Source organism: Hakea prostrata, chromosome 7 (assembly GCF_041222555.1).
Source record: "Hakea prostrata isolate BN-2017 chromosome 7, UWA_Hpros_2, whole genome shotgun sequence".
NCBI classification, from domain to species: domain Eukaryota; kingdom Viridiplantae; phylum Streptophyta; class Magnoliopsida; order Proteales; family Proteaceae; genus Hakea; species Hakea prostrata.
The window spans coordinates 19,574,416-19,602,239 of NC_142606.1; the positions used below are offsets into that span (position 1 = coordinate 19,574,416).

At 39.9% G+C, this 27,824-nt stretch overlaps 2 protein-coding genes across 2 annotated transcripts in view; both read left to right on the forward strand.

Moving 5' to 3' along the window:
* LOC149010372 (beta-galactosidase 9-like) overlaps positions 1-5,588 on the forward strand; it is a 46,832-nt gene extending 41,244 nt beyond the window's left edge. The window contains 2 exon segments of the mRNA XM_089161924.1: positions 4,114-4,462; positions 4,837-5,588. Of these exon segments, the coding sequence (XP_089018050.1) occupies positions 4,114-4,462; positions 4,837-4,974 (487 nt within the window). The 3' untranslated portion in view covers positions 4,975-5,588.
* A 781-nt stretch (positions 5,589-6,369) lies between these two features.
* LOC149010373 (beta-galactosidase 9-like) overlaps positions 6,370-27,824 on the forward strand; it is a 32,344-nt gene continuing 10,889 nt past the window's right edge. The window contains exons 1-11 of the mRNA XM_089161925.1: positions 6,370-6,885; positions 7,913-8,008; positions 8,134-8,246; positions 9,704-9,770; positions 10,654-10,746; positions 11,172-11,315; positions 11,478-11,566; positions 15,025-15,130; positions 16,710-16,797; positions 16,976-17,100; positions 17,577-17,780. Of these exons, the coding sequence (XP_089018051.1) occupies positions 6,706-6,885; positions 7,913-8,008; positions 8,134-8,246; positions 9,704-9,770; positions 10,654-10,746; positions 11,172-11,315; positions 11,478-11,566; positions 15,025-15,130; positions 16,710-16,797; positions 16,976-17,100; positions 17,577-17,780 (1,305 nt within the window). The 5' untranslated portion in view covers positions 6,370-6,705. The remainder of the gene's footprint in view (positions 6,886-7,912; positions 8,009-8,133; positions 8,247-9,703; positions 9,771-10,653; positions 10,747-11,171; positions 11,316-11,477; positions 11,567-15,024; positions 15,131-16,709; positions 16,798-16,975; positions 17,101-17,576; positions 17,781-27,824) is intronic.

A 27,824-nucleotide genomic window follows, 5' to 3' on the forward strand; every position in this document is an offset into this window, starting at 1 on the left:
GATTGAGATATGCATTTCCACCCCTCATTTCTCCATTATCATCAATGGGTCCCTGGACGGTTACTTGCCCTCTAGGATTGGAATACGACAAGGATGCCCCCTCTCCCCCTACATTTTCTCCTTGGCCCTTGAAGTTTTATCCCGCCTTCTCCAAACCAAAACGGATCAGCTGCTCATCTCTCCTATTCCCAAATGTAAATCCCTTAATCTAACCCATCTTGCTTTCGCGGATGATCTCATGATTTTCTCCAAAGCTGACCATACCTCTATTTCATCCATTCTCTCCTCTCTCTCAACTTTTGAATCCCTCTCCGGTCTCCGTGTTAATCTTTACAAGTCCACTCTCTTCCTCTCGAGAGTTTCTGATTCTGTCCATACCTCCTTCCTACAGCTCTCCGAGTTTAATCTTGGAGCTTTCCCCATCACCTATCTCGGGCTCCCCCTAATCCTTGGTAGGCTCACCCGTCACCACTGCTTCTCTTATGCTTGGCCATATCAGAAAAAATCTCCAACTCTAGAATGGAAAACTTCTCTCCTTCGCGGGAAGAGTAGTTCTCATCCTCTCTGGTCTCCAATCTTCCTACCTTTATTGGAGTGGCATCTTCTCCTTTCCCAAATCTACTATCCATGGCATTGAATCTCTCTTCTGTGTCGTCCTGTGGAAGGCCAAGAATCCTTCCATTTCATTCATCCTATCTCTTGGCCCATTGTCTGTAGCCCTAAGTCTGAAGGTGGCCTCGGAATCTGTCATATTTTGGACTTCAATCTAGCTTGCCTCCTCAAACTCGTTTGGAAGATTGCATCCAATCACATTTCCATTTGGGTTTTAGGGTTCATTCATGTCTCCTTAAATCGGATTCCTTTTGGACCACCCATATGCCTTCCAATCCATCTTGGATTTAGAGGAAGCTCCTGCTCCTCCATCCCCGAGCCTTACCCGCCATTTCTACCCAAATGTCCTCTGGATCTCTCACTTCCTTTTGGGTTGACCCCTGGCATCCGATGGGTATTCTTTTTACTTTGCTTGGCCTCCGCACTGTCTACGAGACCCGCATCCCCAAGTCCACCCCCCTCTCGGCCTTTATCTCCGATGGTAACTGGTCCCCCCTCCCCCACTGTTGTCTCACACAAGTCTGGAGTGCCCTCCCCCCATCTCTCCCTCAAAATCCTTTTCCACCTCCTCTGCTTGGAACCTTCTTCAAAACCCCTCCCCCTGGTTCCTTGGGCCCCCTAGTTTGGTTCAAAGGTCTTATCTCCCACCACTCCCTTACCATTTGGAGATCCCTTAACCTTGCCCTACCCACCCAATCTTTCCTCATTAGTCGCCATATCCCCGCCAACCCAAATTGCATCCTTTGTTGGAATAGCCCTGAGGATATTGAGCATCTATTCTTTGCGTGTCCCCTTTTCCGTACACTCTGGGAGAAAGTCCTCACCTCCATTTGGCCTAGGTCAAGGCATACCCATGGTTGTGCTCGTGAGTGGGCCTGGATCTTAAGGAATTTCTCTAGCTCTTCCATATGCGAACGGGTAGGCAATTTAGTCTTCGGAGCTACCATCCACCACTTGTGGTGGGAGTGCAACCTTAGGAGATGGACCTCTACAGAATTGATTTGGAAAGCCATCTGTTTTGATATCACTGCTAGACTTATTTCTATCCCCCACCCTCTAGTTTCTGACACTCCCAGGAATAGGTTAATTGTTAGATCCTAGAACCTCAGCTCTTCATTGTGAGCTATCCCTTGATGTCTTGTAATTGCGCCTCTGTTTTAATTTAATTATTTATTCATCCAAAAAAAAAGTAGATAAAATTGGATCCAAATGGTTGGGCAGGGAAAAGTTAGGGTATTATCCAAATTCCCGTGGGACGATCTTTGAAAGCTAAAAATTACCGTCACGTTGGTTGGAAAAGGAAAGGGATAATTTGGTTTGTTTTTGGTACGGTGTAGGGAAGATTTTAGGGTTATGGAAAAGGGTTGTGGATCAAAATTGGGAGGTTTCTTGTACTCTTGGATGGATCCTAGGCAATCTTTCTTTTCTTTTCTGTTTTTCAGATCTGCTGCAAGTCAGAATAGGGGGGGGATTGGGGCCAATAGAGAAAGAAAGGTAATGGGGGAGCCATAGGGCTTCTAACCCCTCTGGGGCTTCTTTTTTTTTTTTTTTTTTTTTTTTTTTTCTTTTTCCCCCCCCCCCCCCCCCCCCCCCCCCCCCCCCCCCCCTAAGAGATAGGGGGAGGGATTGGGAATAGAGAAAGAAAGGTAATGGGGGAGCCACAGGGTAGGGGGAGGGGCTGGGGTGTGTGTGTGGGGGGGGGGAAGGGTTCCAGGGTGCTGGCAGGGGTGGGAGAGGGGAACAGGGGCTGCAATGGTGGGGGGTGGGGATTCCTAGGTGCATAAGAGAGAGAATGGGTGGGGTGGGGTGCGATAGGGCTGGAGGTTGGAGAAGGGGCTGGGGCTTTCTGGTACTTGTATGCTGCTGTTGAAAATGGAAGATGCTGGTTCTTGAAGTTTGGTTGCTGCAAATTGAATCAAGACTATTAAAATCCACCATGGCCCTCCCAAGAGAACCAATGACCTGTTTCCCACAAGTTTTCTTCAATCTTTATTCAATGCAGACTAAGTTGTACAATGATAGACTGGCTTATTTATAGCCTTAACATTAAAGGAAAGAAAACTCAAACTAGGAGACTCTTTGGTGTCAACTATAAACTTAGAAACAAACTTAACTAGGGTTTCCTTTATAAGTTAGGATACCCTTCTACAACTAAGTAGTAATCACATAAATTAAGGAACTCTTCTTGAAATAAAAGACTTAATTATCTATAAGAGTCCTACTTTAAAGAAAGTTTCCTTAGGACTCAAAAGGACTTATAAACAGAACTGGACTCTGAAAATTGAAACTAAAATTCTGAATTTAAATTCCAGCAAGTAGTTAGGGTTAAATTTGACCAAAGAACCCCCTTTTTGGGATTTGGCCAGCCCTAGTTGCGCTAACCTTGCAGTGGCCTTGGGGTCCACTCCGGGGTTTTGGCTGGGGGTGGACCATTTTTCACATCCACCCCTTTCTCCTTTTGGTTACTAATAATTTTTTATTCATCCATAAAAAAAAAAAAAAAAAAAAGATGACAGGTATCCTGCTTTCCTCTCTTTCTCGTGTTGGTTGCCTTGGCATTAAATGAGGTTTGATTGTTTGTTACTTTTTAGAACATCTTGCTTCACAATATGTAAGCGAATTAAGAAAAGCATGCTGAAGTTCATTGCCAGGATCTCTGCACATCCAAGGACCAGGGAGAATGTTGTTCCATGACCATTTACTGATCAAGGACCTGTAGATGTGGTTGACATAGATCCTTAAGTGTGTTTAGTATCTTTACACTCAAATCATGCCACGTCCAGAAATCTGATTGGCTTTAACATCATCAATAAACCATTCTTTTGTCCTTGACTTACTTTATAATGAGCTAATAAAAGTTACCATTAACTACCTTTTCATCAAAGATACATGGAGTTGGAGGTGGACAAAGAGAACTACAGGTTTTCTAGATGATGAAGATTGGCAGTAAGTGCAAAAGGTCTTGGATGCTGGAGTTGGAGGAGGAAACAAGATGGTAAGAGGTGCATAATAGCATGGGAAGAAGGAAGAACGATATGGATTTTAGAATTAGTACAGGAAATGCAGAGCACTGAGGTCCCAGATTGAATGGTTGTACTGATTTTGCCAATGCAGGTGCAACTTCTAATTATACTGATGTTTTAATATTCAATAGACATTATTACTAAAAGCTCAAAGAAAATGAGAACCTGGTTAGAATGATTTTTTATTTATTGAAATGCCTATACAGTTGTGGAGGAGACTAGTGTGTGAACAGTTCTCATGTCTCTAGAGAGAGAGAGTACCGTCATTTCAATTGTAAAAAGTTGCATGAAGATCTAGTGTCTTTTATGAGTTAAATTTATTTTTACATCCCCACAGAAGGATATTAGGCCACTTTTCACATGGATAAAAAATCCAGTATCATTGATATTACATGCTGGAAAAGATGAAAGCATTATCAGGCTGATTTTGTAGCTAAGTGTCAGCAGTTCTAACACATTAAATATCACTTTCCTACAGGTACCATATTCCTCGATCATGGTTGCACGCATCAAAAAATCTTCTTGTCCTCTTTGAGGAAACAGGAGGAAACCCATTGCAAATATCAATGAAGACACGTAGTACTGGGATTATATGTGCTCAAGTGTCAGAGTCCCATTATCCACCTCTTCGGGCCTGGTCATATCCGGATATCATTGAGGGGAAAATCTCAATTGAGGATGTGCTACCACAAATCCACTTGCAGTGTGATGATGGACATGTCATCTCTGGCATTACATTTGCTAGTTATGGTACTCCTGAAGGCAGTTGTCAAAGTTTCTCAATGGGCAAATGCCACGCCCCTAGTTCAATGTCTATTGTAGCCGATGTAAGTATGACACTGTCTCAAGAATAATGGATGGGAGTAGTCATGGCAGTAGATTGCCAGGTTGGTAGGATAGGCTTGAACTCCAGGGACAGTAAACTGCTCAACTTGGAGCCTTCCTGGATTTATATCTGATTGGGATTTAGCCTAGCCATAACCTGGGAAGAACCTGGCTGGTTTTGTTTTGTAAACAGTGGGTTGCATCATATCTCTAATAGGTTTGGTAGCAAAATGGCAGTGGACCATTCTTATTTATGAAGAGGTTTTACTCCCAAACTAGAAGTCTCTGCCTGCATAGAAGTGATAAATGATGCCTTTAATAAGCTCCTCTATTTTTGATAATTCTTCCCATTGACAAATCCAAATTTTCACTGTAGGCATGCCAAGGAAGAAACAGCTGTTCTGTCAATGTTTCAAATGTGGTTTTTGGAGATCCATGCCAAGCTGTCATTAAGACCTTAGCTGTGGAAGCAAGATGCACATCATCTCTTGGTATCAGTGATGCTTACCTATGATACATCAAGTAGCTGATTTAGTGCAAAAGAGATCTGATTGAGTCCCATAACTGTTTGATGCATGGGATCGATTTTGTATATATCATTGTAGTTTCATTGTTACCTTCTATTGTTCATATCTTGGTACTTAATCTAGTTTGTGCACTTGGACTGGAATGTTTATCGCATAAAATAAGGATGCATATTTGGTAAGATGTTTTGGTCACAGGGTGCAGAAGAGAACCCATCCACTATCAACTCTCCAGATGACATACAGGAAGATAAAGAAGTGGAAAACATCTAGAGCAAGCTGAAATGTCTGCATATCAAGAGGTTGCAGGCTTCTACACTGTACTTCAACTGGTCCTTGGATTTCTACTTTAATAAATGATAAAACTCTTTTAGGAGTCAAATTTGATATTCCAGTTGGAACTTGGAAGTTGGAAGTTGGAATTCAGGGATTATATATCCTTCTAGTAATATCTGCTATTTCCTAAGATGTCTCGGGTTTACAGTTTACTTGGGTTTCTTTGTCAAAGTATTTTCAAACAATTTTAACTGTTACTCTGGGAGAAATTTAGATGTGCATTTGGTATTGATAAACCCTAGCTGAGAACATAAAGAACCTTCCCCCATTTCTTTATTTGAAGATTTAATCATTTTATAGTTGTTCTCTCTTTTATTTGTCAGAGCTTGTTCTTGATTAAAATCGTTGGTTCTGACTTTACTAAGTCAAGGTCTCTACCATTCATTACCTCTCTGTATTTTCTTAAGACTGATTGACAGTGTAAACCATCTGCACTGAAATTCCTTTAGACGTATTTCTATTAACCCTTTTGCCGTATCTGTACGACAGTTAACAAGAATGATCATGAAAAACCCTAGACCTCATCTACCATCACACAAGAAAGACACCTCTAGCGGGGACGCTTAATTCATCAAATTCTACAATGTTTCTCGAGTTTCTTTTTGCTCGCAAGATGCATGGACTGCTAGAGAAAGAGAATTACCTGAACAGAAATCAGACGTTGCAGACTAGAATTTGAACTTTTTTGTCTTTCACAAATCTGAGTTTTTGGGGGATTCAAAGTAAAACCCAGATCAACTTCAACATGATTCAATGCTTCAATAGAAAAGAAACTTACGACAACCCATCCCTTTCCCATAAGAAAGCAAAAGAAACAGAAACCGTGGAAATAACCGGATCAATGAATCCCAGACCTCGAGAATTCTAATGGTTCGACAGAGAACTGAAGGAGTCGAAAACAGGTTGTATCTTTTTCAGCTCTTAAACAATTCGGAAACCAACAAAAAATGTTGAAAATGATCGATATTGAATACCAAAATGAGTTGAATTTATGTTTGGCATGAGACATGTCGCATCGGAACTGTAACTATTAACATCCTTAGCATTACCTATCCGCCAAATCATCTCGTTATGTGGCAAAAGGAATGGTGGGGTTGTTGAAATGTTACATTAGTAGTTCTCAACACTGGCAAGCTACAGTATGGTCTGATGTGGACAACAACGGCTCAACTGAAAATTGAAAGTTTGAAACTGAGCTATTCTAATATTCCTTTCGCCTTCTTCCCTGGTAAGCTGTCAGTGTCTGTAAACACTGCCAGTATCATTTGAGTTTGCCGTAGGCAAGTCTCCTCCAGTGACGGGTTCATCCTTCAAAAGATAAAATGGGTTTTGCGTTTTGAGTGATTTTGCGTTCTACCTCTCTTGCAAAATTTCTCCTTGCGAATATGTTAAATTTTCAGGCTGTGCTCCGATGTCTGGTTCTTGCTTGGATGCTTCACCTCGCATTCTCCGAGGAGTTTTTCAAGCCTTTTAATGTGAAATACGATCACAGGGCTCTAGTAGTCGATGGGAAAAGGCGTATGCTTATCTCTGCAGGAATCCACTACCCTCGATCCAGTCCTGAGGTACCCAGTTTGCCTTACTAGTCTGTAATCTGGTTCATATCTCATTTCTTCGTCTATCTCATAAACTGGGGTCTTGGGTTTGTCTTGAATAGAGTAGTTTATGGAGTGACTGATGGTTACTGTGGTTCTGTTTGGCTGCCATGTCGATTAATCTTGTTTGACTTCAGTTTTTCTTCTCGAATTTGACTGTTTTGCCAATCGAGCGTCAATGAAGTTCGTTGCAGTTGCTTTAGGCTCGGCAAGTGTTTTGAGTTAAATCTTCGTGCATTGTTGTTATTTGATGATCCATGGTTTCCATGGTCTGCATGATATACGGATGCCCTGGGTCCATGTGTCGCATGCAGGGCAAATTTTCTGTGGGGACGTTTCAGCTACTTGGTTTATTATGCATTTTGTTTGGTTTCCACTTTGATTTTTTTTAAGGGGGTGTAGTGTCCACTTTAAAGTTGATGCAACAGGAATATGCAGTTTCCAGTTGTTGAGATTCAATTCCGTTAAAACAGAATTTCAAGTTTATAATTTTGGAATAACAGTCAAACTTTGAGTCTTTTTGTTTCATGTACATTAAGAACATGTCGTAATCAGTGTATAAGGCCCCTGCATTTAACGGATTCTGGAGAGACATACTCAGCCTTACCCTGTTTCAGAAGGGGCTATTTCCAGGACTTGAACCTGTGACCAAGGGTTTAGAAAATGAGCTCTTCACCATTGCACCAGGGACAAGCTTTGATGTGCATTATCTTGCAGTTTGACATTCCACGTGATGGCACATTTTGGGGTATCCTTGAGTGTGCATTATTGCTAAAATAAAGAATCTATAGTTGAAATTGTAAGGACATTGCGTTCATTTGACCATAGAGTTCTTCTTTTTAGTATGAACTCATGAGCATGTTCAATTAATGGGGGCTTCCAGTATTTCCCCACCCTCTCTTATATCTTGATGATGATTTGCTGTTGTTTGTAGTTTAAAACATATGTCCTCTTTCCTGTTGGGTAATTTGACTTGGTGCATTTCATATTATGTCAGATGTGGCCTGATCTGATCGCCAAGAGCAAGAAAGGTGGAGCAGATGTGGTCCAAACTTATGTGTTCTGGAGTGGACATGAGCCAATTAGGGGACAGGTTGTGTAATTGTTCCATTTCTGTTCTAAACTCAGTTTGCAGATGAACTTGGCAGTTGGCAATGTATGCTTTGGTCTAATTGTTTGCACTAATATGTCCATTTCACCTTTATGCTTTGCATGCAGTATAATTTTGAAGGGAGATACAATCTCGTCAAATTTGCGAAGTTGGTTGGATCAAGTGGACTTTATCTTCATCTCCGCATAGGCCCTTATGCATGTGCAGAGTGGAATTTCGGGTGTTGTCTTCTTTCCATTGTTTTCTGTGTTTTATATGAATTGTTTAATTGCACTTCTTATTCCGTAAAATACCAAGAACTGAAATGAAAACCTTAGGTATAATATTGGCAAGAATTTAAAAGTCTATGCAGCTTCACCTAAATAAAAATTACTCATTCAAGTACTCAAAAAAGAAAGAAAGAAAAAAAATTGAAACACTCATCTTTCTGACTTGTCAAAATGTTCCACCTCTGTCTTTTCTTTTTTGGTGGTTGCGGAAGAACAGGCTATTTTTGTTATTATTTCAAAAAAAAAAAAAAAAAAGAAGGCTGTATGGAGACATACATTTACATGCATAAATATAAATTCTGACTTTCGCTTTTATTTTTTGGGATCACAAATTTGCAATTGGATGTCTTTGTTATTTTGAACCACAATATGTTATTTTTCTGGGTTGGAAAAGTCATAGTGGCTTGTTTTGATCTGCAGTGAAAAGCATATCAAAGCAGCTCATTGTTGTTGTGCCATATGGAATAAGACATTGGAATTATGAACATTGGATAGATAGCACATGGTCTGGATTAGCCAACAGTTGAATTACATATCCTTTTCAACACTCTCCCATGCATGCCTATGTTTGTCAGACCACAACTGTGCACCCTCCCAAATGGCCTGGATTTTCAAACCTCTTTTTGCAATTAAAGAACTGTCTCTCTCTGGGTTAAAAATCTTTTTCTTGATCTTACCTGTCCCCAGAATTTGGGACCTAACCTGCTGCCATGTGTTATTTATTTGGGAGACCTTGGTGAGATTATAAAGGGTGTCAACTGTCAAGTGAACATTTCGACTGACATTGACTAATTGCTGTAACATAAAAGATTTTTTATTACCTATGTTTTCCACTTCTTATTTCAGCATATGTTTTTCACACCCTAATATTGCTATATATAACCTGGGAAAGTTTATTGTATCACTGTATGCTTTTGTTGTCCTTTTCCTGATGAAGAAAAGCCAAAATTTACATTTTAGTAGGGATCTGAAAATGGATAGTGTACAATCTTCTTTTGGATTGCATACAATAAAGAAAAGAAAAAAGTGGAATGCTCATGGATTCATAAAATAAGGGTGAACCAAGGTGTTAAAGGCTTCCGCACAAGTAGAGTCCTGGGAGTGATAATTGTCCTGTGCAGCCTTACCCCAACAATTTTTGCTGAAAGACTGTTTCGATACCTTGACCTCAGGCTACAACTGTGGCCCACTGGCCACTGGATTCAACATTATTTTATTTCTTCAATTACAAACAGCATGGTTTTGGAATCTTTGAGGAGTTTGTTTTTCTGAAAATTTTTGGAAAATCTTGAAGAATATTGAAGATATTTGCAATGGAAGAATTAATTGTCGTTTTGATAGTTTTGTTGTGGCTTTCTAGATACAGAAAACTATCAGATCTCTTACCCTACTTTGGTTAATCTTACAGGGGATTTCCAGTTTGGTTGCGTGATCTTCCTGGTATAGAGTTCCGAACCAACAATGTGGTGTTCAAGGTATTGTATGTTCATGCTTACATGCACTCAACATTCTGAAAAGTGAAAACCACGGTTCACTGTTGTCACCCTAAAGTTTGGATGTGATCACTTCCAGATTGCAAAGGGGAAGCAGAAGCTTCATTGCACACTGGTCCTTGTTTACCAGTCTTTTACAGGACCACTGCTCTGCACTATTTATTCAGTCCATCAGTTGAAAAGCATGATTGGATTATACTTTTTAAAGTGGGTGTCAACTCTCAAGTTCCAAGAACTAGAGATCTGGTACAACTCTTGATTTTCTCTGTTGAGATGATGGGTCCTATACTCCCATGGGCTTTTTTTTGTTGAAGTCCTTGCTTCCTTCATATACTTGAGAAGATCTCTCCTCTTAATGCCTTAAGATTTTGGATTGGATCTTTCAACTTGGTATTAGAGCATAGGTTATTCTATTGTCTTCCTAAGTTGTCTGTCCATGTGTAAAGTCAGCTATGCTGAAGATATGCATGTGAGGGGGAATGTTGGGAGTTATTAAGAGTTATAATGCCACATTGGGTTTTTGGTGCCTTCATATTGAGAAGCTATCTCCGCTTAATGGCTTAAGAATTTTGGTCGGACCTTGGGTTTCTGCGCCTTTTGAGATTTTAGATTTTTTATGTAGACTTTTTTTTTTTTTTTTTTGGGGGGGGGGGGAAGGGGATGTTATGATTTTTAAACAGGTTTCAACTATCAAGTTTCAAGAAGTATAGATCTGTGCACTTGTTAATTCACTCAGGAATCTAAAACGCTAAAGCTGCTAAATAATGATTATATGTAATTCAGAATGCAATTCTTTCTTTTTTCTAAACAAAAAAGAATGTATTTTTTCTAATAGATATCTTGGTTGCAACTTCACATTTTCCAGGAAGAGATGCAGAGGTTTGTTAAGAAGATCGTAGATCTCATGAAGCAGGAAAAGCTATTATCGTGGCAAGGTGGTCCCATCATAATGATGCAGGTTGTATGAGGTTACGGTGTTCAACTTGCACATGAAATACATTGATTAGTAGGGCTATTTCTTAATTTATATTACCCTTTCATATAAATGGAAATCAACTAACTGAATTAGCCCATAGAATTATTCATATTAAATTGAACTCATTGTTTAATTCATGTATGGAACCGGGTCTCTGTTTCTAATTTAAAGAGTGGATGCCTGATGTGGAACCTACTTTGAAATTGTATATAGAGTAAAATAGATTGCAGAAGCACTGGTTTCTAATATTTGCATGGACATGGGTCTCGGATATGGTAGAAATTTGGAAAATGAAATGCTCATGTTATTTGAATGCTGGTGCTCTGAATCATGAGCTACATATTATTGGGTCATTTAAAAATTAATGTTCCTTACCATATTTTTGCACATGGAACAAAATTTAACAGATTGAGAACGAATATGGAAATATTGAAGGGCCATATGGTGAGGCAGGAAAGAAGTATGTTAAATGGGCTGCAAGTATGGCTCTTGGGCTTGGTGCTGGTGTACCTTGGGTTATGTGCCAACAAAATGATGCACCAGAAAGTGTGGTATGGCCTTTTCACTTATAGATTGATTTTCTTTTTTCATTTAAGAAATTATTGTTCCTCTCCAGTTGTAAAAGTAACATATTATGGAGTATGTGAAAATTGAGCATCTAAGTTTCGGACCTATTTGAGGTATTCCTCTTTCATTTTTGTTTGCGTCTGCAGATAAATGCCTGCAATGGGTTCTACTGCGACGGTTTTAGGCCAAATTCTTACAACAAACCAGCATTTTGGACGGAGGATTGGAATGGATGGTATGCTGATGACCTGACACATTGTAATTTTTGTATTGTTAACTTTGTCCTTTTCATTTAGAATTCTGCATGGTATGCTGATCCTCTGACACATCGTAATTTTTATGTGGTTAACTTTGCCTTGCATCCCCTTTCTAATTTTAATGGTTTTTGAAGGTTCTGTGAATTCTGTGAGGTTAATTATAAAGCAAATTGCACTGGCACCCCAAAATGGAGGCCTTAAAGCACTGACACCCCACTTTATGTTTAAAAAGCACATAGACCCCAAAATTGAATTTTTATTAGATATATTTGTCCAATTTGTTACTGAAAACCTTTCAGACACTGTTTATTATAGGGATATTTTTGAAAATAAACAGTAAGTTAACTGTTTTCAGTGATAAATTTGACAAATATATACAATAAAAATCCAATTTTGGGGTCTCTGAGCTTTTTAAACATAAAGTGGGGTGTCAGTGCTTTGAAGCCTCCATTTTGGGGTGCCAGTGCAATTTGCTCTTAATTATAAGATTAAATCTTATGTTGTCTGATGAAGGAGCCATCAGTATCTTAGCAATATAAATTTCTGGAGGAGTAAGGTTCTATAAGTTTGCTTTAATTGTTGTTACAATATACATTTCTGATGTAGTAAGGTTTGATAAGTTTGCTTTTAGTGTTGTTAATGGGAATTGCTTTTAACATGCAAAAGCACAATTGTTTTTTTTTTTTTGGGATGAGTAAATAATTAAATTATAAAAAAGGAAAACAAAGCGGCCTTTAAGAGGAAGATCGAAAAGAAGAGTTAAGGCCCCAAGAGACAACAATAAGCCATTCATTGGGGTATCGTCAATTAGGGGGAGGGGAGAAAATACAAGCCTAGAAGAGACATAAAAAAAGATGACATTCCAAATCATATCTTTGGAGTGGGATTTGGAAGTCCATCTTCGAAATTGCACTCCCACCAAAGATGATGGATAGTGGCACAGAACACGAGCTTACCAACCTGATCACAAATGGTAGATCCTGAAAAGTTTCTCAGAATCTAAGACCAATCACTAGCAAAACTAAAGGAGTGCCTCAAGCGGGGCCAAATGAAAGATAGAGCTTTTTCCCAAATAGATCTGGAAAAAGGGCAAGAAAAGAAGAGGTGGTCAAGGTCCTTTGCTCCATTCCAACAAATGATACAACTTGTGTTTACAACAATATGGCAGCCAATAAGGAAGGAATTGGGTGGGGAGGGCAAGGTTAAGGGCCCTCCAAAGGGTAAGGGAGTGCCGGGGAGGCCAAGGGGGTTTTGGGTTATGGGCACGGAGAAGGTTCCAGGCTGAAAAGGTGGAGAAGGTTTTGGTAGGGGATGGAAGCCAAATGGTTAGGTCACTGGGGGAGTTGGAAAGGGTAGGAAGGGAGTCCCAAACTTGTGTGAGGACGGGGAGGGGAACGGTGGACCAAGAACCATTGGAAATGAAGGTGGACAAGGGGGTAGATTTGGGATGCGGGTATCATAGACTGAGCGGGGGAAAAAAGGGAATAGAGAATGCCCATTTGGTGCCATGGATTAAGCCAAAAGGAAGTGGAGGAACTAGTGGAGATTGAGAAAGAGATGGCGGAGAGGGCGCCGGGGCGCAACAAGAGAATCTTCCTCCATATCCAAGAGGGGTTGGATGGCATGGGGGCCGTCCAGAAGGAGTCAGACCGGAGAAGGGAAGAGTAGACCCATTTGACCCAAATGGAGTCACGCTTTGAGACAATTTTCCAGATAAGCTTGAGAAGGTAAGGCCAAATTGACATAAGAGATTTGGCAAATGCCGAGGCCACCTTCATAGGTTGGGTGACAGATGGTCGACCAACAGACAGGGTGGATGAAGCATGATGCTTCACGCCCTTTCTAGAGGAAAGCATAAAACAAGGACTCTATGGCATGGACAATGGACTTCGGGATGGAAAGATTTCGCACCAGTAAAGATAGGGATTGAAGAACAGAGCGGATGAGCACTACTCTACAAGCAAAGGAGAGGAGTTTGCCTTTACAAAGTTGAAGCTTCTTGTGAATGTGATCAAGCATGGGAAGGCAAGGATGGAGAGTAAGCCTACCAAGAATGAGTGGGAGACCTAGGTAGGTAACGGGAGAGGAGCTAGGTTTGAACCCTGAGAGATGGAGAAGGGAGGCTCGCAGTTGGTTAGAGACTCCAGAGAGAAAGAGGGTAGATTTATCAAGGTTTACTTGGAGACCGGAAAGAGATTCAAATAGGGAGAAGGCTGGGAGGATGGAGGAGATGGATCGATGATTAAGTATTTAATTTGCTTTATTTTTGGATGATTAAGTATTTAATTTATTCTGGCAGTTGAGAGAAATAGGTGAAGCATTCAAGGATGATCTTCTCCAAAACTGCTAATTATATTATTTTATAAATAATAATGTAGAGGGAGGGGACTGGGGAGCCCTGTTCTGATTATATGGACCTACTCAAAAGTTACCAATTTCATTGGGTTTGCCCCTATATGTATCATAAGCCTTGTTGATTTCCTAATATTTCTGTAGTACTTAATTCACCGTGGAACTGGAATTTAAGACCACAAACTGTTTCTTGGATACAAGATGGCAGTCTTTCTAAATAAGCTGGGATAATTTTCATGAACCTCCAACTCTTCACTTTGTCAGACTCATGCTTAGGGATGAAGTCATGACATAATGATTGATGCTTTGATTTCCTTTATCAATGACGTAATTCCATGTTAATCTGTCTCCATGTTCACATTCAGCTTTCAACCTAAAGGATGTTTTACCAGGAAAAAGAAAGGTGGAAAAAGATGGATGTGCCTTTAGTGTGGAGATGCTTTCCCACAACAGTTCACACCCCTTATACTCCTTTTCCTCCCTGACCAGATGGGTCCACAATTGACGATATTGATTGGGAGATCCCTCCCCGCAGTTGCGGCGTTGGAAGGCTTCTCCCAAAATGATTTTAGATATTTTTACAATTTTGTTGTCTAAAACCCTATAGTTGCTGAAATTAAAGAGTGTAAACCTAACTGGAGGAGAGATTCTTAGTGCTCTGTGTTTGGCAATTGTTAGGATTTATATACAAAATAAGTACTAGTGTGAATTGGCATATGCCAATATTATAAAGAGATAGTTCCTTACCTACAGTTACCTTTGCTGCTAATAATGGCTGTTACTTTTGAGGGCTCCACTGGAGCAGTATCAGATGTTTTCCTTGCCGTGAGGGAAAGGAAAAAAAGGAAGTTTATGTAAGGTCTTAATGGTTTTATGTTGACTGCAACATTAAGTACTTACCCAGCACTTTGAATTGGGTGGTGTAACATAGAATGCAGATACATCACAAGGCTGAGGGACTGGTTAATGCTTTGCCTTCTCTTGTCTTTTTGATATGAATCTTCTTTCTCTCACTTGCTATAATTTTTTTATCCATTTCTATGTCTACATTTAATTTCACTTTTTGTAAATTGTTTTGTTGAAGGTATACATCTTGGGGGGAAAAGCTACCTCATAGACCAGTTGAAGACAATGCATTTGCCATAGCTCGTTTTTTCCAACGTGGTGGGAGCTTTCATAACTATTATATGGTATAGCTTCTTTAGTACTAAATTGAAAGAAATTCAAGCTTTAGTTCTTAATAGAGCTAGAGTATTAGCAACTTATCCCTACCAAGCTGAGTAAGGGTGGTTTTTATATTGAAAAATTAAAATCATAGTTGGGAATTCCAGTATTGAACTAGCCAGGCAAATTTAAGTTTCCCTTTAGACTCTTGAAGTCAAAGAGTTGTTTAACTCAGGTTTTTGTAATGCCCAGACCCTAGCCATGTATGTCTAGTTATACTGTAGAACATTGGAGCTTCATAAAGTTCTATTTTTAAAGAAACAGGAACCTACACCTGTACATGTCCCTCAGCAAATTGAGCAAACTATGGCAAGTTACAGGGGAAAATACGGAGATAAACACTATTGGATCGGTTGGGAAAGGGTGTGTGGCCAATTAAGAAGTGGTGGTTTGCCCATCTGTCTGTGGGAGAGATCTGATTTGAGCAGTGGTGTTTGGAAAAGAATTGATTCTCTCTCAAGTGGATTTGAGAGGAACAAAGAGATTTTGATTTCACGAGTAATTTTATTGAATGTGAAAATCTATGATTGGATTCAGGTGGAATTTAGGTCTTATCACTTGGTAGATTCTTCTTTCATCCTTGGTGAAAGAGGATAAAGGTGTCTGGTAAAACGGATAATTAAAGAAGAGTAGATTCCATCCACCAACTTCCTTGTAAGTTAAGAAGGTTTAAGTGTTCTGTGAAAAAATAAAAAATAAAGGAAAGCCCTCCAGCTCAGTGGCCTATAAAGATTGATGTAAAAAATAATAATTTGTTGACTACTTTCAACAAGATTAAGGTTGATATAGCTAATAATATTTTGGAAACCCTGAAGGCAATTAATGGTTATGAAATTGTAATGGGTTATTTCTTTTCTCATTAAATGCATCAGCCGTTACATCTCCATGTTGACTTTTTGACTTATACATTCCACTGGTACTGCTACCATCAAATATTGGCTGTCACCAACTAATCTCTCAATCCATCCCCACTCCATTCCTTTTCTTGTCAGCCTGGAAATCTATTGAAAAGAGCTTTGCCAAGCACTATCCATCACTAAACCAAGAAAGTAAAGATTCCTTACTTCTCAACCATAAGAAATAAATGTGAAAACTGATCATAGCATGCATATTAAGTCTTTCAGGTATCTTTTGTTGTATTCACATGCCGATTGAAACCTTAGATATACCAGCACTGAGAATTAGTAGTCAGGACCTGTAGATTTACTTAAATCGTCTTTGAGGGATAGAGAAAATTTATGTTTGACATCCGTGTTGTGAGTTGCAACTTGCAAAAATGGAGTGTCTGTGTTCATGAGGAAATGTTCTGTGCAATCTAACAAACTGTAGGTGCTCAATGAACTCCTATTATTTAAGACAACAATTCCATGCTCAAAATAGATTACCCTCTCATATTACCAGAGGAAACTTAACCATCTTATGGTTTTTGAATACCCATTATATAACAAGGCTAGTATATCATGTTGGTGATTCTGGATTTTGTTTTTAACATGTTTGTACTAGTTTTCATAGTTTTCATCTCTATTTCCTGCTAAACGATTGCAGTATTTTGGAGGAACAAACTTTGGACGGACAACAGGAGGACCTTTTGATGTAACTAGTTATGACTATGATGCTCCAATTGATGAATATGGTAAGCAAACTCATCTCTGATACAGAAAAATATAATTTCTTGTTTGGTAGCATTTGTATTATTGAGTGCACTACCTCCACTCTCTTCCTGTTTCCATCTTACGTCAATCATTTTATTCTCTTCCTTAAAATCCATATATTGCCCAGTGTTTAATTTGGTGATGTCTTGTTCTGCTTAGGCCTGATAACACAACCTAAGTGGGGGCATTTGAAGGATCTCCATGCAGCAATAAAGCTTTGTGAGCCTGCTTTAGTTGCTGTTGATGATTCACCACAATACATTTGGCTGGGGCCTAATCAGGAGGTTTGTGTTGATCTAAAGATTAAATTGTCATCATCATAGGTTGTATGCTCATCTAAAATTTTATTAAGGTCCTAAATAGTTAGATTAGAAATATCTTAACCATTCAGTATCTTCTTCCTTATTTTACCTCATCCATAAGTAGAAGCTTTTGATAATCATTTCCCCCCCATATTTGCTATGATTGTCACATAGAAATGCATGTCCTGGTGATTCTTTTTGAATCTTGTGGTTTTTGTTGAATTTATTTCCACATACTTCAATGTTGCTGTTTGAAAAGTTTTATAACAGTGAAGACTATTGTGAACACCTTTTCTCCTGATTGTCTCTAACAATTATTAGAAGCTATTTTCCATTTTCTAGTGAAGAATTTCTTTCTCGCAAGCAATCCGTTATTGAGGAGTTGTTCTTTGTCAAATAATGTTTTCATTTGTAAGTTTGTTCATTTTGTATTATCTGATAATCATGATCATTTTCAGGCACATGTATATAGTCAACGTGCTCATCATGAAGGGCTAAACCTAAGTGAGCCAGGAAACGAGGTTGTATGCTCAGCATTTCTTGCAAATATTGACTCTCAATGGTCAGCTACTGTGACATTCCTTGGTCAGCAATATACTTTACCGCCTTGGTCAGTGAGTATATTACCAGACTGTAGGAACACGGCTTATAACACTGCCAAGGTGAGGCCACAACCATTTGCTTCACATTTGTACATTTATTTTCATTAAGTTGTGTGTTAGATTTTCATCTCCAACAAACATCTAGTACTTTACTGATGATAAGAAAACAAACTACGTACTCCTCCCAAGGGAGTTAGAAGGTAAAAATTGATAAATACATAACATGGTAACTAGAAAAAACCTAGTTCCTAAACACCCTTATGACATAAATTCTTAACAGAAAGAGGGATGGGGAACAAGATGAGAAATAAGAAATGAAAATCACAAAAAAGAAAAGGGGGAAAATAACAGCAAAATGAAACATGTAAAAAGGAGGCACTTCCTGGCAAGTCAGGGGAATTGCAGCTTAGTGGGGTCTGCAAATGGTACTTGCCCTCCAACAGGCTCTATCTGTCTTTATACTTGATGACAAGTCCCAGACAGTGCATGTCTACTTCCTCACAACTTTTCACATCATCAATTTCAGCCTATCCCTACCCTTTTAGTCATCAATTGGAGTCATATCACTCCTTACTAGGGTGTCCTCATGCCTCTGTTGAGCATGACCTTGCAATCCTGAAAAACTTGCCCAGAGCTTGCCACTGAGCAGGTAAACTCCAGGTCAGCTCTTGTATGATCATTCTCTACTATCACTTCTAGTTTTTCCGCACATCCATATTAACATGCTTATCTCTGTTCCCAGAGCTTTGCAATATGATACTTCTTAACTGCAACAATCCAAAAGTTCATCTTCCTAGAATCAGATTCTAGATCTGTCATCAACCTGAAACGCAGCATATGTGAAGAGAAACTCACCACGACACTTAATAATATCCTTCCGAGCTGCAACCCTGAGGAAATGCTGCCCTCGCACTTGCTCCAATTTCCTCATTGTTATATATGATTTTTCTTCTTGGAACATCAACCATAAATACTTAATCCGCAGAGACAATCTTTTCCCATCCTCTCTATCACTGAGTTCTACATGGAAGATTACCTCGGTTTATACCTGCAACCTCGATTAATCTTAGGAGATTAAGCCACTCCACTACCCATGCCACACCAATTTCCAGCACCTTTCTGATCAATTCTCAAAGTTTCCTGCATCAATCATATTAGTCTGGAGAAGTTTACCCTCCAAAGTCAAAACAGTAGCCATCTAGAAACAGAACAAACTGCCATTGCTGTATGCCAAAACACCCCTCCAAAGTCCAGAACCCACCCCCCCCCCCCCAAAAAAAAAAAAAAAAAAAATAAAATTATGGTATTCTGAATGAGAAATCATGGGAGTCAAATTGTCACACCCCACCCTAAACGGGCTGGACCCGATAATGTGACCGATGCCACCTGGCACAGTGGACACTGGTCCCATCTAAATCATCGATGCAGGACCACAATCTTATGTGTCAAACAATGGATGTAAATCAAAGGCAAATACTCATTGAAATATGATTGAAGTGTGTAAACTACATATCAACATATGGACTCTGCCATAATCTCAAATGCATGCTTGTAGATATATCTAAAGTGTATGTAACATCTGAATAGAAACACTCAAGTAGACCCACAGCCACGACCTTATCAACTATATGCAGATGCATAGCATGCACACAATCTGTCATCTCTGCATCATCGTATCTTGTGGCCACCTCTCCAATCCACCATTGCCATCTGTCCCATGTGTCTCCTGCTCCATCAGGATATCCAGACCTGTCCCATCATCTAAAAAGAAAGATTTCCGGGAGTTCACACACAAGGAACACATAATGAATGGAGTTGACAGGACCAATATGCCATACAAGAGCAGGTATACATTTATCAATGCAAGTCTACTAATTACCTGCCACATCTGCCTCATTGGGAGCCAATCCACATGTATTTGGCCTTTGCTATGGGGCTAGCCCCCTCTTGATAACCCTACCAAATTGTTGGATGTCCCTCACAAATTTGGTCATTGCTATGGCCTATGGGACATTCAACACCACAGTTCATATAATGGTATCTTGTTGTTGCCTTGCTTCTCTCACGGATTTGGCTGTCACTTCGAGAAATCCGGAAGCAAGAAAGCAATTATCCTCTCAATGATATCCACCACTCGATTACCACAGACAATTAACAACTTTACCCCTGTTGGGAAGGGCCATGAAATGGGAGAATCCAGGCATGCAATGGTCATCTACTCATCAAGATATCCCATATACGGGACAATAGCCCTCATGGATTTGGCCGTTGCTTTGTGGTAGCACCCCCCGGTAACCCTACTAGAATTACCTTGGGACCCCCTCATGGATTTGGCCATTGAGTTGGAAAGCCCCAACAACCTAGTGAATGTTATACCTATGTTGCCTTGTGGCTACTCATAGATTGGCCCATTGCTTTGGGAAACTCACAAGTAACACTACCCATCATCAATACCACGGGTTACCCAAGTAACCCAACACCATCACCCTAGTTGGTAGGGTTGTAGCAAGTCAAGGGTTTCCTAACTATGCATTCTAACATGATGCCATACATAGAACATGCTCAAGATGCCATAGTGCACACGTTCACAACCATCAATGTATTCCTTTTTATACTACCATTCAAAAAACATGCTCAAGATACCTTAACTCACATGCTTATATACATTTTTATGCTCATTCCCATGTTGCTAGTCATTAAACATGCTCAAGATGACAAGATTCATATACTCATATCCATTCTCATAGCAAATTCCATATTTCCCACAATAGCATACCCACCATCACCATGACCCATAATATGTGCAAAGATCGTAGTTTTGGTTTTGAGGCCGGTTTCAACCTAGCCAAAAACTGAAAATTTTCTAGGTTTGAAAACCTAATACTTTTCGAGCAAGGTTTCGACCCAAAGTTTCAGGGCTTATATGGCCTCCAATTCATATGATTTCTTGCCTCCTACATATTTAAAGCATAATAAACACAATGGAACTAGTAGTTCGCTAAGAAAACCACTGAAAAGTTTTCATTCAAGCATACAAACAAATGGCGGGTTCTAAGAAGTACAAACTATATTGCATACAGGTATAGAATCATCAATATACATGGATTTTTTGATAGAATGATTACATATACAACAAGTCAACAAAATACAATGACAAACGAGCAACTATAATGTCTCAGACTTTAGTTCCATGTTGAGTGCTTGCATGGAATTGGTGGATCTATCCCTTGTATGTAGTAGTACTACGAGTATTGGATGAAAGCTGGCCATGAAAATTTTCCCATGAAGTCATCCATGAATTGAGACACTACATTTCTACAAGTGGAATCTGCCACATAATGTGGATATCCCATCGCATGAACTTTTCCCCCCAAGTTTCGACAAATTTCCACCATTTTTCTTAAGTCTCAACAAGCTTTGACAAATGAGTTATTGATTTAGGGTGAAATAGAGGTTGAAATCACAAAATCCAGCCAAAAAATGGTTTTGGGGTTGAAACTCAAAGGGCGAAACCTGTGAAATGTGGCAAGTTTTGATAGATTTTGACCCTTTCAGTCGAAGCCTGGTACTTTTTTTATTCCACCTAGGTTTTGTCTAGTTTTTTTAAAAAACCGAAATTTTGGTGGTTTTGACTGAAATTTGTACCATGCATATATGCATTGCATGTGACAATATAATTCATTAGGCAAGATTCATTCAAGGCATAGAAATGATGTATAAGCATTCGAAAACAAAAAATGCTCAACCTAGGATCTAAGCACACATCCCCTCACCTTGATTGATAAGTTTAATTGGTTCAAGGCTTGATCCATTGTTGGGCCTCTACAATGATGTATAACTACTGTTTAATACATAAAACATGTGTTAATTAACATGGAGACACCATAAGATGGTTTCCCCTTTATTCCCAACCTTCCTAGTTTCTGTTGGATCAACTGGTTAATAGGGCTAACAGCCGGTGGATCAACCAATTGTGTCAAGTTCCATCTGGGGGAATTTGGGGATTTTGATCCCTAAACTTCAATGGAGCTTCCCTTGATTCATACAACTACATTTTAGGCTCTTAAACATGTTTAGCATTACAATTGACCAATAATCCATGAAATTGCATAACCAAAACATCATTTGTATCAAGTTATGGTCTATAAACGAGTAGGGGCTCAACCTCATCAGATCTCCTTTTTTTTTTGGGCTCAATCTAATCAAAATCGATTAGGAGAACACAACTCTAATCGCCATTCACAAAAACCCCATTGTTTCCCCTTATTTTTAAGCTCAGATATTTGGATTCCTTAGCTTGGAATCACCAAAAGCTATGCAAGGGGTATGAGCTTGTAAAGGGCAGCAAGGACTACTTGAATCCATGGTTCGAAGTGTTGGCGATATATCACCATGTTGGAGTGGGGCGACATGACACCCCCTCCTATATGAGGTCGACAATAAGTAGATGATATATTGTCGATATGTCACCAAATGTCGCCAATGTCGCTTATGTGTAGCCAATGTCACTTTTCTCTCTTGTTTCTTGCATTTTTACCCTAATTTTGCTCCGATCTTTGAAGTTTACGAGTACATCTTGCTTCGTTATCTGCCGACCATTCATTGTTTGTGTCGATCAATGCGGGATTTCATACAAATCCGCGAGTTTTCCAAACTTCCGGTTCGCTCGCATTCAGCCAGGACATGTGTCGATTAGGAACATTAGTTTAGGTGATGTTTTAGGTTAAAATAATGCTCCTGGGTCGATTTTTCATCGACACCCCTCCAAATGTCCCAACATATCGCAATATATCGCCGTGTCGGTGGTGTCGCCAGCCACTGACACAGCGACACAGTATTGATTTTTTGAACCTTGCTTGAATCCAATGTTTTCTGGTGTTCTTTGGTAGTCCCTGGTGGTTTTCCAGCAAGCAACAGCCTCCCTTTTGTATGATTGGGATGAATGGTGTATGGCAACATTTGGAAAGGTAAAATGGATGGTCTAACCCCTTTCCATGTGACTTAAGTCTACCAACTGGTTAGTTGGTCTGGTTGATAGGCCCACTAACCGAGTTGATAAGTTTCTATCAACCGGATGGGTTTTGGCCAAGAACTGGATTTTGACCACTGCTCACTGGTGGTGCCATAAGTCACTAAATACAAGTCCAAATGCCTTGACTCTTTTTGTGCATGTTTTTTATACCTAAGGGGCTTCATTTCATTTAAAGGACACATGATCCAATCTTTCGTAGCCTCCTTTAATTTGGGTTGGGCCATAACTGTTGTGTGAAGAGCAGGATGGTTAAGTGTTTAGTATTACTTAGTCATTGAAACCTTTGATGCTCATGACCTGGAAGTGAGTGATCCACGTCCCGACACATCTCTTGCACATGGTGCTAAAATTCTTCCTCTCCGTTTCGACCATGGCTACATCTGTGGTATCTCCTTCTCTCGATTCCGAGGGTCGGGATCCTGCTCCAATGGTGTCCACTAAGATGGACCACAACGTGCCGGTGCTCGACCTTTCAGATCCGGGTTCTACAATACACCCATGAGTTAGGAACCTAGCTAGCGGTATTCCCCAAATGAATTATGTTGATCCCCTGAAGAATGCCATCTTCACAGCAAACACTATCATCCGCCACTTTAGCCATTAAAAAGAAGAGAAGAGATGGGCTTGCTTTACATCCAGAAGACTAGAATACTTACTTGCTTATCAATTTACATTGAAATCTATATTTTCTGTGTTTTTGATGGAATAAGATTCATCAATTTTGGAGATAATTGGGAGAGTTTTCTTGAGTATCATGTTTTGGGTATGGCTCTACCCATCTCCCAACCTTCTTTTTCTATAATTGTTTCTTTTGATATCTTGGATAAGAAAAATTATTCTAAATTCTAAAAATGTGTAAGAGAAAAACTTATAGATTCCAAATCCTGGTCCCTGCCGCCTCCCATTCCCTCATGAGCTAGACCCTATCTGGCGTCTCCTTCCCACCCCCCCCCCCCCCCCCAAAAAAAAAAAAAAAAAAAAGACCAACTTCTCTGGCGCCATTCCAGGAATTCTTCTTTCCCTACTATTTCAGCTTGGAACCTCATTACACCCCCTCCCCTTCGGCCCTTAGGCCAAGATTGCTTGGTTCAAAAGCCACCTCCCCTACTAACATTAAACCAACTAATGTGAACACAATTTTAGGGTTAGGGTTTTTGTAAAATTTCCCTAAAATTAAGGGCTTCCCATAATCATCCGGCAAAGAAAACTAATTTTATACGATGTGCAGGGTGGTTTTTAGCACTTAAAGCCTTGCTGTAATGCTGATTCCAGATCTGGAGTTTTAACAGTAGGGTTTGGAAACTTGGGTATTAGGGTTTGATTAGGTAGAGAATGGGGTTGCTGCTGCTGTTTTGTAATTTCAGACTTGGTTCTTAGGGTTTTAGAGTGTGGGTGAGGGTTTAGGTTAAACTTACGTCTAAAGGTTGAAGATGAATTGCAGAAATTTTAATGAAGAAGATGAAGTGCAGAATTTTTAGAAGTGTTAAGATTTTGGGTTTTAAGAAAGTGGCTAAAGATGTTCTAGGTGAATCAAAAGGAAAGATCCATTCTTATAGAGAGACGTGGTGGTGGGATAGTGAGGTTCAAGCTGCCATTAGGAATAAAAAAGCTAGTTTTAAGACATGGCAAAGAACTAAGGATGTTGAGGATCTTCAAAGGTATAGGTTAGATAGAAATGAAGCTAAGAAAATTGCGGGAAAAGCAAGGGAAAGGAAGTATGAAGAGTTATACAATAAGTTGGGCACAAAGGAAGGGGAAAAATCTATTTATAAGATAGCTAAGATGAGGGATAGGAAGAGTAGAGATCTTGACCATGTTAGATGTATTAAAAATGGAGATGGTAAAGTATTAGTTTGTGAGGAGGATATTAAGAAAAGATGGGAAACCTATTTCTCTAGTTTACTAAATGAGCATTCTTCAAGCACTTATGTTTCGGACGATTACACTTTTCACCAAGGCACCGGTGTCCGAACTTATATACGTAGAATTTCGATGTCCGAAGTAAAAGAAGCTTTAAGGAGGATGAAACTCGGCAAGACACAAGGTCCCGATGAAATCCCAATTGAAGTATGGAAGAGCTTAGGAACCCATGGACTAGTTTGGTTGACTAAGTTGTTTAATAAGATTATGAGCACGGGGAAAATGCGCGGATGATTGGAGGAGAAGTGTTGTGGTTCCAATTTACAAAAATAAAGGAGATATTCAAAGTTGTAATAACTATAGAGGCATTAAATTGATGAGCCATACGATGAAATTATGGGAGAGAATAATTGAAACCCGGCTGAGACACTTAACTACGTCGAAGAACCAATTTGGGTTTATGCCGGGAAGATCTACAACGGAGGCTATTTACTTAATTAGGAGACTTATGGAAAGGTATAGAGAATGTAGGAAAGACCTTCATATGGTATTTATTGACCTAGAAAAAGCTATGATAGAGTCCCTAGAGCGTTAATTTGGCAAGTACTAGAGAAAAGAAGTGTTGCAAGTAAATATGTAGATATAGTTAAGGATATGTATGATGGTTCGGTGACTAGTGTTAGAACAGTGGGGGACAAAGTAATGAATTCCCGATAACAGTTGGGCTACATCAAGGGTCAACTTTAAGCCCATATCTATTTGCACTGGTAATGGATGAATTAACCAAAGACATTCAAGATGAGGTCCCCTGGTGTATGCTTTTTGCGGATGATATTGTGTTGATTGATGAGACCCAAGTGGGGATTAATACCAAATTAGAATCATGGAGAGTAGCTTTGGAATCAAAAGGCTTTAAACTTAGTAGATCGAAGACGGAATATCTAGTTTGTAACTTTAGTCATGATCGGGCAGATGATGAAGTGGTGATACTTGCGATAAAGAGATTCCTCGAGTGATTGTTTTAGGTACCTAGGTTCAATCATAAGTAAAAGAGGTGATTTAGAAGATGAGGTTTCCCAAAGAATTAAAATAGGGTGGATGAAGTGGAGAGGTGCATCCGGGGTCTTATGTGATTGGCGTATTCCATTAAAGCTTAAAGGAAAATTTTATAGGACCGTTGTCCGACCAGCTATGATGTACGGTGAGAGTGTTGGGCTGTTAAAAGAATCATATAGATAAACTCGGTGTGCAGAAATGAGGATGCTAAGATGGATGAGTGGCAAAACTAGGATGGATAAGATAAGAAACGATCATATTAGAGTTGGTCCGGGAGTTTCTCCCATAAGTGATAAGCTTAGAGAAAGTCGTTTGAGGTGGCACCACGTTCAACGGAGACCTATAAATGCTCCCTCTCGGAGAAGTGATATAATCCATATTGAAGGAACTAGAAGAGCTAGGGGTAGACCTAAGATAACCTTAGGAGAAGTGGTGAGAAAGGATATGTATAGCTTAGGCCTTGTATCTAGCATGGCCTTGAACAGAACCGATTGGAGGGCAAGAATCCATGTAGCCGACCCCATTTAGTTGGGAAAAGGCTTATTGTTGTTGTTGTTGTTGTTGTTGTTAAGATTTTGGGTTTTAGGTTGAATTAGGCGTAGGGAACTAGGGATGGGATGAGGAGAATGATGCAATCCAATTAAGAGAGAAAGGGGAAGTAAGGGGGTGGGGTTAGAGACTTAACAGGGAGGGCGGCTACTTCTGCTGCAGGGAAGAAATAACAGAGAGACTTCTTGTTGGGGGGGGGGGTTGGAGAAGGGAGGGGAGGGTTCCTAGGGCTTGCACACAACAATTTAGGGGCTGGGGAAGAGTAGGGTGTCGTAGGGATGAGGGGGGGGGCGGGGATGTCAACAGGGGTGGGGAAGGCTGCTGCCAAGTCACGGCATCAAGGGGGAATGGGGAACAGGGTTGCCGCAGGGGCAGGGAAGAGGAGGGGGAAGGGGGCTGGGGTGTTTACTTGGTGGAGGCTGTGGTGATTGTAATAGCTGCTGGAATTTGAGAATGGTTGCTGATTGTTGAGGAAAGAATGCTTTCAAAATCTGCCATGGCCCTCCCAAAGAGAACCATGACCCAGTTTTTTGCAGACACTTCTATTTTATTCAATCAAACTTCAACTTACAAAGAAAGAATAGGCCTTGATTTATAGCCTACTAAAAAGAACTAGACACTAAGTGAGATTCCTTTATAGATTAGGATCCCACCATATAATCTTGACATTGAAATAAAATCTAACATCCAAAAGGTCCTTAATGGGCACATGCTGAAATAAAAGTATTAATTGACTTAGACTCTAATAAGCATATGCTTAAATTTTGTTTTATGTAAAACTCTAATTGTAACATGTGCTAGAGTTTAAAAGAACTAAGGACTTAATAGCTAACTCAACTAATAACTCAAAACAAGACTCTTTAACCAACTTGGACTCTAGAAATTAAACTGAAATTAAATTCCAGCAACTAATTAGGGCAGAAAATGCCCAAGATACCCCTGCTGGGGGTTTTGGTTAGCTTAGGGAGGCTTCTTAGAGCCATCTTGTGGGCCCCAATTAGGTTTTCTGCTAGGGGTCCAAATCGTGTTCACATCACCAACCCATCCTACATTTTCTGCACCAAAGCCGAAAATAGCCCCCAACTCTTCTTAGCCTACCCTTTCCTTACTTCCATTTGGCCCTGATCTAGATGTCCCTAGACCTTTTCTAATGAGTGACGTTGGTTTGCCTCCACTTTTGGGGGATCTGTGGTCGCTGACCCTATGGGGAAACTCTTGCTTGGTGCTTGCATCTCAAACATTTGGATGGGGCATAACCTTCGCAGATGGATTCCCAAATCCAGATCCTTGGATCAGATTTGGAAGGCCATCTGCAAGGATGTAACCTCCAAAGTCCAAACTCTCCCTCTTGTTGTTCATACCTCTTGTAGATACCCCAAGGGATAAGCACATTCTTGTTATCTGGGACCTAGATAGTTCTCTTTTAGATTCTCCTAGGCTTACTTAGCTTGAGTCCCCCCCCCCCTTTTGTTTCTTTTCCTTTGGGGTGTTTATATAATAGCAACACACTCACTCATTCAGAAGAGTTTTTCCCCCTCGATACTGCATCTGTAGACATGTTTTTGCGTGTCAGTGACCATATCTGGATTTCTGGACACAAAATACAA